General features: G+C 34.6%; 1 protein-coding gene across 4 annotated transcripts in view; it reads left to right on the top strand.

The window, feature by feature from the left end:
- The first annotated feature begins 8,268 nt into the window (after positions 1-8,268).
- Positions 8,269-15,781, top strand: part of EFEMP1 (EGF containing fibulin extracellular matrix protein 1) — a 72,694-nt gene continuing 65,181 nt past the window's right edge. Inside the window, exons 1-5 of one of the 4 annotated variants that reach the window (XM_023494946.2) lie at positions 8,269-8,512; positions 9,902-9,983; positions 10,718-10,744; positions 13,347-13,395; positions 13,585-13,857. In XM_023494946.2, coding sequence (XP_023350714.1) covers positions 9,903-9,983; positions 10,718-10,744; positions 13,347-13,395; positions 13,585-13,857 — 430 coding nt within the window. In that variant the 5' untranslated portion in view covers positions 8,269-8,512; position 9,902. Of the gene's footprint in view, positions 8,513-9,895; positions 9,984-10,717; positions 10,745-13,346; positions 13,396-13,584; positions 13,858-15,781 lie in introns of all 4 variants that reach the window. The other 3 variants (XM_023494945.2, XM_023494947.2, XM_012540206.3) reach the window with 3 other exon arrangements.

Raw genomic sequence — 15,781 nt, 5'->3', positions numbered from 1 at the left:
AATTCTATGATTTCTATTATTTACAAAAGGATTGGTGAAATTAAATCTGAGTATTAACCTATTAAAATTTTATTCTTTGAACTGACTCTTTTCAACAATGAGGTAATTCAAGGCAATTCCAATAGCCTTGTAATGTAAAGGGCCATCTACATTCAGAAAGAGAACTATGAAGACTGAATGTGGATCAAAGCATAGCATTTTCACCTTTTTGTTGTTATTTGCTTGTTTTTTTTTCTTTCTAATTTTTTTTTTCCCTTTTGATCTGAGGCTTTTTTTTTTTTTCACTCAACAAGACGAATATGGAAATATGTTTAGAAGAATTGCACATGTTTAATTTATATCAGATTGCTTGCTGTCTTGGGGAGGGGAGAAGGCGAGTTTTCAAAGGTGAATGTTGAAAACTATCTTTGGATGTATTTGGAAAAATAAAATACCATTAAAATTTTTTAAAGATTTTATTAACAATTAAAAAAAAACTTTATTCCTTGGAATTTATGCCCAGTGATTTAAAAGAAAAGAACATGTTTAAAAAGAACTTAAGAATGTAAGATTGCCTTTGAAAATAGTACACTAATAGCTAACAGGGGAACCTGTTTAGAAACTGCTCACTGGCTCCTTCCTTAAACCACATTAAAGGAAGCCAAAGTCAGATTCCTGAAAGAGTTATGCTTGTCATCATCAAGTGATTGTGAAAGCAAGAATTAGTGCCTTAAAACTTTGAAGATGTGAATGTGCAAGGTCACAAACATAACTCTATTTTGAGGCTGTTCCAAGCAGAAAAGAGCTTCTGCATTCAACCTGCCTCAAATGGAAAGGACTTTACAAAACTGTCACAACAACCTCTCTATGTAAAAGTTCAAGGCAACCCCCAATGCCTCATATTCTGACAACAACAAAATATGAAAAATTGTCCAAGGGACCTGGCTCACAGGCATGTATACTTACACATGTGTACACACACACACACACAATTTTTCAGCTTCCATCATTCATAAATACTGAAGGCTTCTCTATCCACACAGCTCAGCTTCATGTTACATATCTTCCTAAGTTCTTCAAATCCCTATAGAAGAAGCTTCCAGAGTTTCCTTTGGAGAATCATAAGCACATGCTCTAATAGATAATGAGGTATTACAGAAGATAAAATGTTGGGCTTGAAGTCAGGAAGTCCTGAATTCAAATGTGATCTCAGACACTAACTCTATGAGTGGACAAGTCACTTGATTGCTTTGTGCGTTACTTATCTCATTTGGAAAAAAAAATGGAGATAATAAAAGCAGCTACCTCCCAGGATTGTTGTAAAAAACAAAATAATATTTATAAAGCACTTTGCAAACTTTAAAGAAATATATAAATGCTAGTTATTACTATTATTATTATCCCAACTCCCACTGATGAGTCAGGTCCTCAGAACATAATTATTACATGGACTTGGGGATCTAAAAGTGACTCTTAAAGATTGATGGAAGTCCTTTCTAATGTATAGCTCAGGAGCTTCCTACCAATGTGCTTCTTGCCATAATTATCAGTTGATGATCAATTAGTCAACCATTTAATTAGCTTTTAGCAAGAGCTATTTATTAAGGTAAATGATAGAGTAGATAGAGCACTGGGCTTGTAATCAGGGAAGACCCATCTTCCTGTATTCAAATGTAGCCTCAAAAACTAGTCTTATCATCATGGATAAGTCATTTAACTCTTTCTACCTCAGTTCCCTCATCTGTAAAATGATTTGGAGAAGGAAATGGCAAACTACTGCAATATCTTTGCTAAGAAAACTCCAAATAGAGTCACAAAATATCAGAAATGACTGAAAAGAGGAATAACAATTGGAACAAAGCAGCCCATTCCTTAAAAAATAAAATAAAATCTGTTAATACAGTCTCCCACAAATGCAAAGTCCAAGGAAGAGTAGATTGGTGCTTAGAGAACATCTGTAACAATGGTGGAAGTCATAGCTCCTGAAACACAACATGTGTAAACGACTGCTTGATCAAAGAATTTTTTTTCTGACTTATAAGGCTATAATTAACTAGTTGATTGATTGAAACCTGTTCTCACCTAATTAAAGTATTAAGTATATCTTTTTATCTATAACTTTAAATGAGGCAGAGTGACTTTATTGATTTACTCAACCAAGCACTTGCCTTTTAACAGAATCACAGATCTAGATCTAAGACATCTTCCTGAGTTAAAATGTGGTCTCAGATGCTTACTAGCCATATGACTCTGAGTTATACGACCCTCACTTAAACTTATTTGCCTCAGTTTTCTCATCTGTAAAATGAACTAGGGAAGGAAATGGCAAAAATCCCATTATTCATTTTTTTCATTCGACAAGTATTTGTTAAGTACCTACTACATAGCAAACACTATACATGAGCTCTAGGGATACAAATATAAGGATGGAAAAAATTTCTATTTGTAAGGACCTAAGATATTATTATATGTCAGGAAATACCAAGAAATACTAATAATTCTTTATAATATATGTGCATCGAACTGATGCTGAGTGAAACGAGCAGGACTAAGATATCATTATATACTTCAACAACAATACTATATGATGACCAATTCTGATGGACCTGGCCATCCTCAGCAATGAGATCAACCAAATTAGTTCCAATGAATTAGTAATGAACTGAACCAGCTACGCCCAGCGAAAGAATTCTGAGAGATGACTAAAAACCATTACATTGAATTCCCAACCCCTATATTTTTGCCCACCTGTATTTTTGATTTCCTTCACAGGCTAATCGTACAATATTTCAGAGTCCAATTCTTTTTGTACAGCAAAATAACAGTTTGGTCATGTATACTTATTGTGTATCTAATTTGTATTTTAATATATTTAACATCTACTGGTCATCCTGCCATCTGGGGGAGAGGATGGGGGAAGGAGGGGAAAAATTGGAACCAGCGGTTTGGCAATTGTCAATGCTGTAAAGTTACCCATACATATAACCTGTAAATAAAAGGCTATTAAAAAAAAATATATATATATATATAATATGTGTGCATAATATTTACCTCAACATATGCAATTACAATTATATATTAATATATAATATATTATAATCTGTTATAATTGTTTAATAATGTTAATTGTATCTTATTATTAATGAACTCTATGCTATATATTACACAATTATATATAACCTAATACTATGATTCTATACTATATGAGTATATAACTTTTAATGTTCTAAGACTTATTGTATAGTTTTATAATAATTGTTATATATGTTACATAATTGTATATAGCTATATATACATAATTATTATATGATTACATATCATTTAAATAATACACAACTATAGAATATATATTTCAATATTATTGCATATAAAATAGAATATACAAGCACATATAATAATGCTATATATATAAATATATATGCTTATATGCTAATAATAATATACAAGCTTATGTTCACTAGAGATGTTTGCCCCCAACATATGGAATGAATGACCAATACGGAATTTAAAAGGAAATGGAATCTCCTATAAATGATGAAGTCCTATTTTCAAATGACATTTCACTCATTGTATCAATATGTGGAATACTGCAGAGTTTTCTACATGAGATACATAATCAATCACTAAACATTTATTAACTACCTACTGTCCAAGCACTTTGTTAAGCAGCAGGGACACAAAAAGAGGAAAAACATAGTCCCTGCCCAAAAGGAGTTTACAATCTAATCTCTAACTCAAGAGTTCAATCTATCTACACAGGTTCAAGATATTTTGCATAAAGAATATTTTCCAATTCATGATATATAATTAGATGGAAAAGCCATAAAGTTGGTCCATCTGATCCATTCCAATCTAGTAAGCATTCATTAAATGTCTACTATGTTCAAGGCACTGTACTAGGTGATGGGAATACAAAGCCAAAATAGAAGTAAGTCCCTGTCCTCAAGAAGCTTACATTACACTAAGAGGATACAACTTGTGAACAGAAAAGTGTCTGTTTAATAATCTGAGGAGGGAGAAAGCACTTACAAGTAGGATATGTTTCCTTTAGGATTCTCAGAGGCAGAAGTAAAGCTAAATGTATTTCAGCTAAGAGATAGCCAGTGCAATGGGACAGATCGAGGAGACAGAATGCTCAGTTCAGAGAATAGTCAACATGCCAGTTTGGCTGAAATGTATAGTACAGTAAGGGAAATAATGTAAAATAGTCGTGGAAAGGTAAAATGAAACAAGATTATAAAAAGTTTTAAATGCCCAGGTGAAGAGTTCCTATTTTATCCTACAGGAAATAGGAAGCCATCCAGTATGGCTGAGCAGAGGAGTGACATGATGAGATGCACGCTTTAGGAAAATTATCTTGTTGGATGTAGAGATGGAGATGGAGAGACTAGAAACCAAATTAGGAGTTGTTCCAGTAGCCCTGATGAGAACTGATGAGGCCCTGCCCCAGAGTGATGGTTGTGTGAGTGGAAAAGAGATACTATATATAGCATTATGGTAAAAAGAATACTGCCTCTGGGGTCAAAGGACCCAGGTTCAAATACAGCCTCTGCTCTTTACTACCTCTGGACCATGGAAAAAACAGTAACCCCTTTTTGGTCCTCAATTCTCTCATCTGCAAAACAAAGGTTTTGAAATAGATGACCTCTAAATTCCATTCTAGATCTATGATCCTATAATATGTCATGGAAATGGAATCAACAAAATTGTCAACTGATGGGAAGAGGAGGATGAAGGAATATTAATTCATACATGTTGGATAGATGCTATGGATAGACCACGAACTAAGACCATAATTGAACAGGAAAAAGAAAATAAGCTAAATTCTTTTTTCAAAATTGCAAGGGAAACAATTTACAAAAATAAAGATATGGAGAACATTAATTGCTCATAAGTAGGCCATGCCAAAATAAGAAAAATGGCAAGACTACCCAAATTAATTTGCTTATTCAGTGTCATACAGCTACCATAGCATTGTTTTTTTAGAGCTAGAAAAAGTAATAATGAAATTCACATGTAGAAACAAAAGGTCAAGAAGGCCAAAAGAAATAATTTTTTTAAAACCAGGAAAGAAAAACGACTAACAGTGCCATAAATCAAATTATATTACAAAGCAGTACAAATCAAAAAAAAAAAAATTGGTACTGGTTTAAAAACAGAGAGGTAAGTTAGGGCACAGATTAGGTGGACAAAATGCAGAACACACTAGAGTAGTGATCAGTAAACTGGTAGACTCCAAATACTGGAGTAAAGATTCACTATTCAACAAAAACTTCTGGGAAACATGAAAAAGAGTCTGGCAAAAACTAGATATAGACCAACATCTCACACTATATTCCAATTTAAGATACAAATAGATGCGTGACTTAAATATAAAAAAATAACACCATAAATAAATTGGAGGAATCAAGAAGAAATTAACTTTTGGATCTGTAGCTAAGGTAAGTGTTTGTGACCAAGCAAAAGATAGAAAGGATCACAAAAGATAAAATGGACAATTTTGATGAGATAAAATTTAAAATTTTACACAAAATTAAAACAATTAAAATTAAAAGGGACATAGATAACTAGAGTCAAAAAGGGAATTTTTTCAGCAAGTTTCTCTGGTCTAAATTTCATATCAAAAATATATAAGGGATTCATTCAAATTTACAAGAACAAGAGCCATTCTTCAATTAATAAATGGTCAGAGAATATAAACAGGTAGTTTTCAAAGAAAGAAATCTGAGTTTACAACAAACACAAAAATCATTAATAAAGAAATGCAAATTAAAACAACTCTAAAGCTGTACTTCAACCCATCAAATTGGCAAAAATGAGAAAAAAGGAAAATGTCATTTTTTGAAAAACAGACAATAGAATTGTGCATCCATCCAGTCATTCTACAACATAAATTAGAATTATGTCCCAAAAATTACCAAACTGTGAATATCTTTCAGTATAGGCAAAAAAGAATACAGGGAAATGATCTTTATGTACAAAAATATTTACAGCAGCTCTTCTATATCAGCAAAGAACTGGACATTTAAATCCCATTTACTGAAAAAAGGATAACAAATTATGTTATAAGAAATTAATAGAGTATTAATGTGTCCCAAGAAACAATGAAATGAATGCTTCAGAGAAACCTTCCAAGACAAATATGAACTAATCTAGAGTGGAATAAGTAGAGCTAAAACAATATATACAATAATAATAACATTGTAAAGAAAAACAAGAATGAAAGACTTGAGAACTCTAATCTAAAGAAGAGGAGAGGAGAGGGAAAAGAAAAGGAGAGCAAGAGGAAAGGAAGAGAGGAGAGGAGAGGAGAAAGGAAAGAAAGGAAAAGAAGACATTGAGGTATATTTTTTTCAGTCAATAAACATGAGGCACCAAATACGAATAATCAAATAAAACAAGTTCCTACCTCAGTCATATCAAAAGATATATGTCTCCTTCTGTATTTTGAATCTATCACCTCTCTGTCAAAAGATAGGTAACCTGCTTTATTAATGAATCTCTGAAATTGTGATTGGCCATTGCAAAAAGTTCTTTTTTTTTGAGGTAATTGGAGTTACCCAGGGTCACAGAGTTGTCGAATATTCGAGACTGTCTTTGAACCCAAGAAGATGATTCTTCTTGTCTCCAGGACCAGCATTTCATCCATTTTACCACCTAACTACCACTTACTAGATCTGTTAAAATGAATGGATTGTTTATACAAAAATACTTAATTACACCTTCCCTTTTTGGGGGGTTTGGGGTGGGTAACAAAGAACTGGAAACAAACGGGATTGTCATCAATTAAGGCATGGATGACAATGTAAGTTAGGGTATCTGAATATGTATCACCATGAATGTGATTAAATACCATTATGCCCATAAAAAATGAAAGAAGGATTGTTTCAGAGAAACTTGGGAAGATTTGTAGAAACAAATACAAGAATGAAGTGAACAGAACCAGAAGAACAATTTATTCAATAGCAAAAGTATAAAGACAAACCTTTTTAAGAACTCTGTATAAGGGCAACTAGTGATAAGAGTGGATAGAGCCTGGAGTCAATGGGACAAGATTCATTTGTTTATTTGTATTTAATGAAAAGAAAGAACAGAAAAGAAGAACATCTTTAAAAGTCACAGACTGAATTATATACTTAAAAAGTAAAACTAGCTATACTAATGGTATATGTGTACTATATATTTTAAGCATTTCTATAGATTTCGATAAATAGATTTCTATATCTATAGATACAGAATTGCCCATGGTGCTATTCAGCTCGAAATAAAAATAAAGGATATTTTGCAGAGCTTTTAATGACTGAACCTTCCGTTTCTATGAGATGCCTGTACTTCTGGTAATTGTGTATGACTGCAAATCATGGAATATCAGAGTACAAACAATTAAATGAGTAAGTTACCCAAAAGGAAAGAGGTTTATTTAATTGTATAATGGTGTAATATCATCAGAGAGAAGTATAGAATGAAAAGTAAATGTAGTGGATCCTATAAGAGGGAAAGATAGCAAATAGACTCCGTGCCCCACTGGTAGCCCCCAAAAGACCAGTGGACGCTAGCACCCAGGGTAGACCATTGTGGAGAATTTATGAGAGATGAACGTCAATAAATAAATAGGAATAGTATGAGAAGGCATAGTCGAATGCTATCTGCAGATGCGTACAAACTATTAGAATGATTTTATCGTGAAAACTTAAAGAATACATTTGGCAGGACTGGGAAGACTTCCCGTTCTCTAAAATACTTTTCTCTGGGTGCTTCTTGCTAATGCTTAAAATTCTACATGAGGGAAGGGAAGACAGGAAGAGAGGGAGAAAGAAGGGGAAGACAGAAAGGGGAAAGGGGTGAGGGTTAGGCAAAGGGCCAGAACCTATTGGATGTTCATCTTCTTAATGTTGAGAGTAATTTATTCTTTAAGAAAAAAAAATTAAGAGGAATAAGCCTGATCACTGTTAAAATCCTGTGTAATCTGTGTGTACATACATACACACACACACACACACACACACACACACACACACACACACATATAGGCATGTTTTTAACCGAAGGACTGGAGAAAAAAGAGGTCTTATTTCAAACCACGAGAAAACATAGCCAAATGTGCCTCTGTCCAGCCTACATTTTATAGTTCCCCGAAAGGCAAAGCTCAAGGGAGGGAAGGAAAGTGGGAAGAAGCCGAAGGTGAACTAGAAGGGGGGAGAAGGGGGATGGTGGGAAGGAGCTGAGGCGCCAGGAGCAGGGTGTGGGGAGGCGGAGCGGGCGGGTCTGGGGAAACCAAGGAGGCAGAGGAGGAGGGCGCGCGCCGGCCGGGGCGAGAGCGCGCGGAGAACTGAGCCGCTGTCTCCCGTAAGGGCTGCCTCACTTGCACCGACCCTGCGCCTCCCTCAGTTCCCTCCCCCTTTCCCTCCCTCTCTCCTCTTCCTCCTCCTCCTCCTGCGCTGCCAGACCTCATCAGCTCAGACCCATCTAGCTTCGCCCTGCATCGCACACACCTTTCCTGCCCCAGGCTGGAGGGGAAAACGCACCCCTGCAGGTAGGAGCCCCCTGGCGTAATCATCAGGCTTTTAGTGTTTAATTAGCTCCCGAGCGTCTGCAGAGCGCAAACATCCGAGTGTGCCCTAGTTCTTCGGTGGGGTACTGGTGAGAAATTGGGATTTGCTTTGCGGGAGTGTGGGAGCCACTCTGCTGGCACACAGATCTCTGTATCTTTCTGCACAATTTAAAATTTTAGGTATCAGGTGTGTTCACGCGCGCATATGTGTGTGTTTGTATTTATGTGTGTTTAGGGTTAGTTGATATTTCAGACTATGTATCCATACATCGGAATCGATCCGTGAATATAAGCTTGTATGTACATCAGTGTGCTTTTTCTTCATACAATATGTGTGCATGTAAATCAGCAAGTTTGCGCGGATGTAAAAACGGTTTTCATATTTCTGATTGCTCGCGTATGCATGTGCTTGTAGGTTATGTATGCATATCAATGTGAGGGTGATCTTGTCCTTCTAGAACTGAGTTAATTAAAAGTAGGAGCGCTTAGTTCTGTGACTCTGTCCTGTGAAGTTAAACGGGTTCCCCCAAAGAAGCTGGAAAACACCTCCACATGACCGCCCAGACCACATCCAGTGGAGTCTGCAACCCTCCCAACCCCCAGCCGGGGGATACCCTTGCAATGCCTTTTAATGTGCCCTCTGCCTGGAGGCTACGGTCGAATTCTCGGGTGAAAAAGTGGGGAAAGCCCTTACCTGCTTTGCGTGGGGCTTGTAAGGCTGTTAGCTCTTAGGTAGGAACCTCTGTGGAAACTCTACTGGGAGAATTTGTGCGGGGGAGGAGGGAGCTGCCAAGGGAGGGCTCTACCAAGATGGGTGAGTAACAAGTAGGGGGAGGGAAGAAAATGCTTAGGAGATCTCTAAGAAAACCAAACTAAGAAAATGTGGTGTTCCCCCCCCCCCCCCCCAGGGACTTTGCTTGGCTTTGCAGCGATTTATTAGAAAGATAATGAAAAGCTTTAAGAAACCTGAGGGGTTAAAAATACCCCTAACTCTTCTCTCCAAAAGACTAGTAATAATAATTCACATTATCTCCTTTGAAATAGATTGTGGTTAATTCTCCCTCTAGGTGTAATAACAGCCAGTGTACATTCTCATTCTCTCTATAGATAGATAGTCTGCCAGGTGATGGACACTACACAGTGTACAAAGGCTTTCTGGTGCTTTTATGCTAGTGAATGCCTAGTTGGGCAAAAGGGAAGGGTGGAGTAGGGGAAGATGACAAATCTAATTCTCAATGCGGAATAGTAGACTCAGTCTCTTCTGCCCTCTATTCTCTATGTAATTTAGAAGTTACATTACATACCCTCTTGTCCTTTCAATCAGCAAAGATAGTAAAAATCCATTTTTCTTGTGTTTCCTTTGAGATTCAGGATGTTGAAAATACTGGTCCTGACCACTTTGACTCTTGCTCTTGTAAGGTCACAGGAGACTGAGGAGACTATCACATACACGGTAAGGTTTGATGGAATTCGAGATAACTTCAGTTTATAGACATTTTGTAATATGAGAGAAATTATCTACCTCTGGCAACAGATGTGGGATTACTCCCTGCAGTCTTTAACATAATGTGTGTAATGAATTAACAATACTCCAGCATAGAGGCAGACCTTTCAAATGTGTGTTTGTATCATGAAATGAGATAAGAACAAAATATGTTAGCAACGCAAGAAAAAAACTGATTTATAAACTAAAAGGAAAGATATTTATACTATCTAGACATATTCACTAAGCCAGAAAAAAACTTGAAAGAGTAAATAGGAAATCACATACTGATTGGTAAAACCAAAAATTTAGTCACAGGTTGCTCCTAAATAAACTATTACAGAAACTCCTTAGATAGTTTGTTCATCTAATTGCATTTCTCATATGAAGGAACACTAATTAGTTTATTAAATATGTTAAGGGCAATGTGTGTTTAATAATGCCAGGAGTAAAGTCAAATGTTTTGATGCATTTAAAGGCTCCCATTTGTGAGAGACTTGTGTTAGTCAAAACTAGTGTTGTGTAAAAAGTTTTCTTAAAATATATTTTGTATAAGTAGGTTAAATGAATTTTTTGTCATAATGCGTAAAATTTCCAGTAGTTCTTTGAGAAAATAATTGTATGGCTATAACCAATGGTTAATAAAATATTGGAAATATCTTCTCACTCCTCCCTTTGCTGGGAAATTGATGTGGTAAGAACAGAGGAGGGTCGAGACTGCCTCACTTCCGGTAAGTTTTTCACCTTGCTTGCGTTTTCTGCTTTCTAATAATCAGTGTTATGAAGAAAATAATAACATTTGCCCTGGCTTAAAATGATCAAAAACAGTTGATCCCAATTTGCAAATTTACTAAATTCCAAATATTCTGTAAATTTAAAAAATTTTCTTGAATGTGAGTAATTATATTACTGATAATAAAGATCTCCACTTTTTAATACCATATAATCCTCAAAATGCTAATTTTTTCTGGCAAGATGTCTTTGTATATTTAGATTAATTTTAATGAAACACAATTTAATATGAATGATTTATTATTAATTTGATGATCAGATGGTAATTTCTTCCTCTCCTGGGACTAAGCCAGGTCAGAAAAATACTAAATTAATGCATCTCCTTTTCTTAATCTTTAAACTTTAATGTTCACTTATTGATTCACCCAAAGTCATTCTTTCAGAAAGCTAAAATTAAATTTTATTTCCCTTTATCCAATTATTTTATAAAATACTATTGCTTTAATAAATTAGTTAACATAAACTAAAGAATGATTAAATTTCGTAAGTGAATACTTGTAATTCATTTATATTGTCTCATTTTACTAATCATTTAAATCTTTTTCAACCTTAGCAGCCATATCTGTGGATTTTTTAAGAATATATAGTAATTTCAAATTCTTGACTTAGAATTGACTCTTCATGCATAATAGAAGACTTCCTAAGTGCAACAATTTTTTTACTTGTTATATTAAGCTGTACTTGTTCATGGCTCATATTAATACTAGATTTGATCTAGTATATGCTCACAAGCAGTTCCATATAAAACATATCATATTAAGTACCTAAAGCTAACTGGGAAAGCATTTTTAAATATCATATTACTTGTGTGAATCAGCTTTCTCTCATTAAGAGGGCACTTAACTAAAGGATTACTCATTATCTGATAAACATTCCTTATCCTTCCATTCTATAATCAGTTATTGTTAGCTACTACTGGAGGATGATGGGTTAGGAGGAATATACTTCATGTCCCTTATACAAATAATGTAACAGTATACATACTAAAGCAAGATAATAATCTATCTCAGGTTAGAGAAGATTTGAACATTGGTTTTGATCTGGTTTTTGAATCGAGTAAATGAAAGAAATTGACAGAGTTGAGAAATGACTTAATTTTAGAAAGAGCGTGAGCAATGTCATGAAAATGGAAAGGTACGAAATCTGTAAGAAATTATGAAGAGATCAGAATAGCTCATGTAGAGTATCAAAATTAGCAGAGAAAGGAGGTTGGATAGGATGAATGGGTTAGAATACAAGGGGTGAATTAAATGATAAATTGAGATGGCACTTCACAAGTTTCTGGCAAAGAGGTGATTTGGTGAACAGTGTTTGAGAACTTTTCTACTGGCAAGTATATAAAGGGTTGTTGTTTTTTGTTGAGTCATTTCAGTTACATCTGACTCTTTGTGACCCCATCTGGGATTTTCTTGGCAAAGATTAGAGTAGTTTGCCATTTCCTTCTCCAGCTCATTTTACAGTTGAGGAAACTGAGACAAACAGGGTTAAGTGACTGCCCAGAGTCACAGAGTGGATAAGTGTCTGAGACGGGATTTGAACTCATGAAGATGAGTTTTCCTGATTCCAACCCTGGTATGCTATCCAAAATACCATCTAGAACCTTAAAGAAAAAAATAACTTTAAAAATTGCTCAGTGCTTTACATGATATCTCATTTGAGTCCTACAACTCTGAGAAATAGTTACAAGCTAGGAGTCTGTTGTTCAGGTATGATGACTCATGATTGATGCAATGATTATAGAAATGGAATATATTTGAATAGGAGACAATGATATTCAAAAAATTAGCAGATCTATAAAGTTCAATATAAATAGAAGAATTTGGAGTTTGAGGAACAGTCACAATAACTCTAGAATACCAAGAGTCAAGTGAAGTCACTGACATTGGGGGAAGGGAGACAGATTTAGAAGGTCAATGATATGGTTAATTTTCACATTATTAAACTATCAGTATAGGAACATATCCATCTGCAGGATATCTACCTGTAAGTGACTACAATGATGAGATGGTGAAGGCTGAGTTTAGATGTGGATTTTGAAGTTATTTAATAAAAGTGGTCACTAGATGCATAAAAGTAGATGAGCTCTCCAAGAACTCTAGAACTCTAGAGAGGAGGAAAAAACTCTGAAAGAATGAACTTTGGGGCAATTTCCACAGTGGGAGGAAGAAAAATCAGCAAAAAGGTCAGAAAGGAGAATCAAAAAATTAGGAAATCTGAGTCATTAGTATCATTTTGGTCAAATGAAGAAAGCTCTAAGAAAGTGGTCAGTAAAGTTGAAACAACAGAAAAAAATGATTAAAATTGAAAAGAAAGTTAACTTTGATTATTAAAAAGTTAAATCTGACTATTAAAAGGCATGGCCAGTTTGCAAGCTTACCTGACTTCTTTCCAAAAGTTCTTCCCAAAACACCCATCTTATCATAGATTCTTGACAAAGGCAGAGAATCACTATAACATAAGAATGGTGTTTCAAAATGCTTTAAAGGAAAGTATGCAGTAATTAACTATTTCATGGACTTATTTTTGATGTCTCATACACAGCAATGTACAGATGGATATGAATGGGATCCTATAAGGCAGCAATGCAAAGGTAAATGAATTCTAAAAGCTTTAAATTTTAACTTAACTTTGCATTTTTCTTTTCATGAGCAATTTATTTTATTTTTAAGTTTACTATTGAAAAAAAGTATGATGTATCCCTGAAAAGTGTCATGCTTGAAAAAATCTTTTTCCCACTACGAATATTCCTGACTTGTATTATTATCATTATTGACTACAGATATTGATGAATGTGAAATTGTCCCAGATGCCTGCAAAGGAGGAATGAAATGTGTAAACCACTATGGTGGATACCTCTGCTTACCTAGAACAGCTCAAATTATTGTCAATAATGAGCCTCCACAGCCTGAAAGACCCCCAGAAGTCCCTGCAGGCCGAAATAATTTTGTCATTCGAAGGACCCCAGCTGACCCACAACGCATGACTTCCCATCCTCCTCATCAGATTCAGTGTGTGACAGGGTATGAACCAAGTGAGCAGAATGTGTGCCAGGGTAAGTGTGTATTCCTTTTTAAATATTTAAATTTAAATATTAAAATACTTATCATTGCTTTATGATAAGATTAGGTCATATAGATGACTATTTTATTAGTAGTTATCAATTTATCCATCTGGAATTTGATATAGTACCATTCAACAGTGTCACCCTTATATTTGTAAGAAGTTTTGGGGGGTTTTATTAGTTATTAATTTTTTTTCTTTGAATCTCAGGAACAAGAATCATGTTCCATATTTCCACTGAATGATCTCCTCTTACCCCATCCACATTTATCACTATTTTAAAAGTTTGATTTGACCACATTTCATTTGTGTCACTTGCACCATTGGCATTATCTTCCTGGTTTTTTGTTTGTTTTTATAGAGAGCATTTATCTCTGTATCACTGTGGCAACAACAGTAAAGTTAAACTTACAAAGCTGATAAGAATCTGGTGTTTGGAAGAGATATAGGCTATTTACCAAATAATAAGACCGTGATGAAAGAATTTTATGTCCACTTCCCCTCTCTCCCTTCCTAAGCACAACTCTTTTAATTGTTGCCACCCACCAGTTGTTGCTTATCTGAGCAGAGTCTTGGAGGCTGGCTGTTCCAATAGACCTAATCATTAATTGTATAGACATGATAGGAGAGTGACTGAAGTCAGGACAAGCTAAAGAGTGCATAATTACTTGTCATACATAGTAATTTAAGTCCCCTTACACAGATGTGTCTGTGACTTAGAGATACTGTACTTCCATTTCCATTCTCTACCAACATGGACCCAGGAGGACTTTTATCTTCCAGTAATCCATAGTAAAGTACTACTACCCCTTGAGAAAGTGCACTGCTTTGCATTGTCCTAAATGTGAAAGGGAGAGTGCAGCCAGCATATTAAGCATTCTCCAATTTATCCCCTTGGAGCCACCTATGAAATTATCTCTCATTCAATAGTATTTGGTCATTATGACTATTCATTATATATATATATATATATATATATATATATATATATATATATATATATATATATATATCTTACTCAAAAGATACTGCAATTTAGAATGCCCCATTCAGTGAAGGATCAACATCTGTAAAATCCATTACCATTTGCCTTTTTTTTATTCTAAAGTGTTCCCACTTCATGTACTGACTGGTAATGGGATTGTGTCACTTTTCAGAGGATTCTTCATATTAGCATCTGTTTTTTGTTACTTCTGTGAGTCAGTATTTAGATATTAATGATGAATTCTTAAACATGTGCATGGTGTCCAGTATATTTAATTCAAAGATTATGTCACATGGGATGGAAATTAAACTGATGAACTGATAATGTACATTATAGTAACATCTGACAAAGTGTCTTGATTTTGTTGCAAACATATCAATTTTTTTCTATTATTTAAATACATAATTTGGTAAGTCTTGGTGTTAGATTTTTTTAATGTAGATTTTACTATAACTTTTTTTTTCCAAAGAGTATAATTCACTTTTATAAGGGCTCAATTGTTTTCAGTACCTTGAGTTTTAGGTATGTTTGTATCATTGTATCAACTACAGGGTTTTTTTTTTTAAGTGATAATTTCCTAAGGATATATACAATCACTCATTGCAACGGATACCATCGGTAAGTGAACTATAAGGTACATAGAGACTTTGGCCTAGAATCCAAAAGAAAGAAAAGAGACAGAAGGTGGCTATAATTGAGCATTCCTGGTATTAAAACTAGGAATGAAACTGGTATAAAACTATGCTTATCCATCGGTTATATTGTAAGGTTACCATTTGACATTATTGAGAATACATCTAAATCATATTTTTTCCAATGAAAATTTTAAAGTACTAAAAATGTATTCCCTACTATTTGAGAATTTAAAAAAATAAACTATACCACTAACCTCAATTTGGGGAAAACTTATTTTGTAATTTAGACCATTAAA

The sequence above is a fragment of the Sarcophilus harrisii genome, chromosome 2 (genome assembly GCF_902635505.1).
Source record: "Sarcophilus harrisii chromosome 2, mSarHar1.11, whole genome shotgun sequence".
In the NCBI taxonomy this organism is placed as follows: Eukaryota; Metazoa; Chordata; class Mammalia; order Dasyuromorphia; family Dasyuridae; genus Sarcophilus; species Sarcophilus harrisii.
The sequence above is the reverse complement of the archived record's forward strand: the minus strand, read 5'-3'. Positions and strand labels throughout refer to the sequence as shown.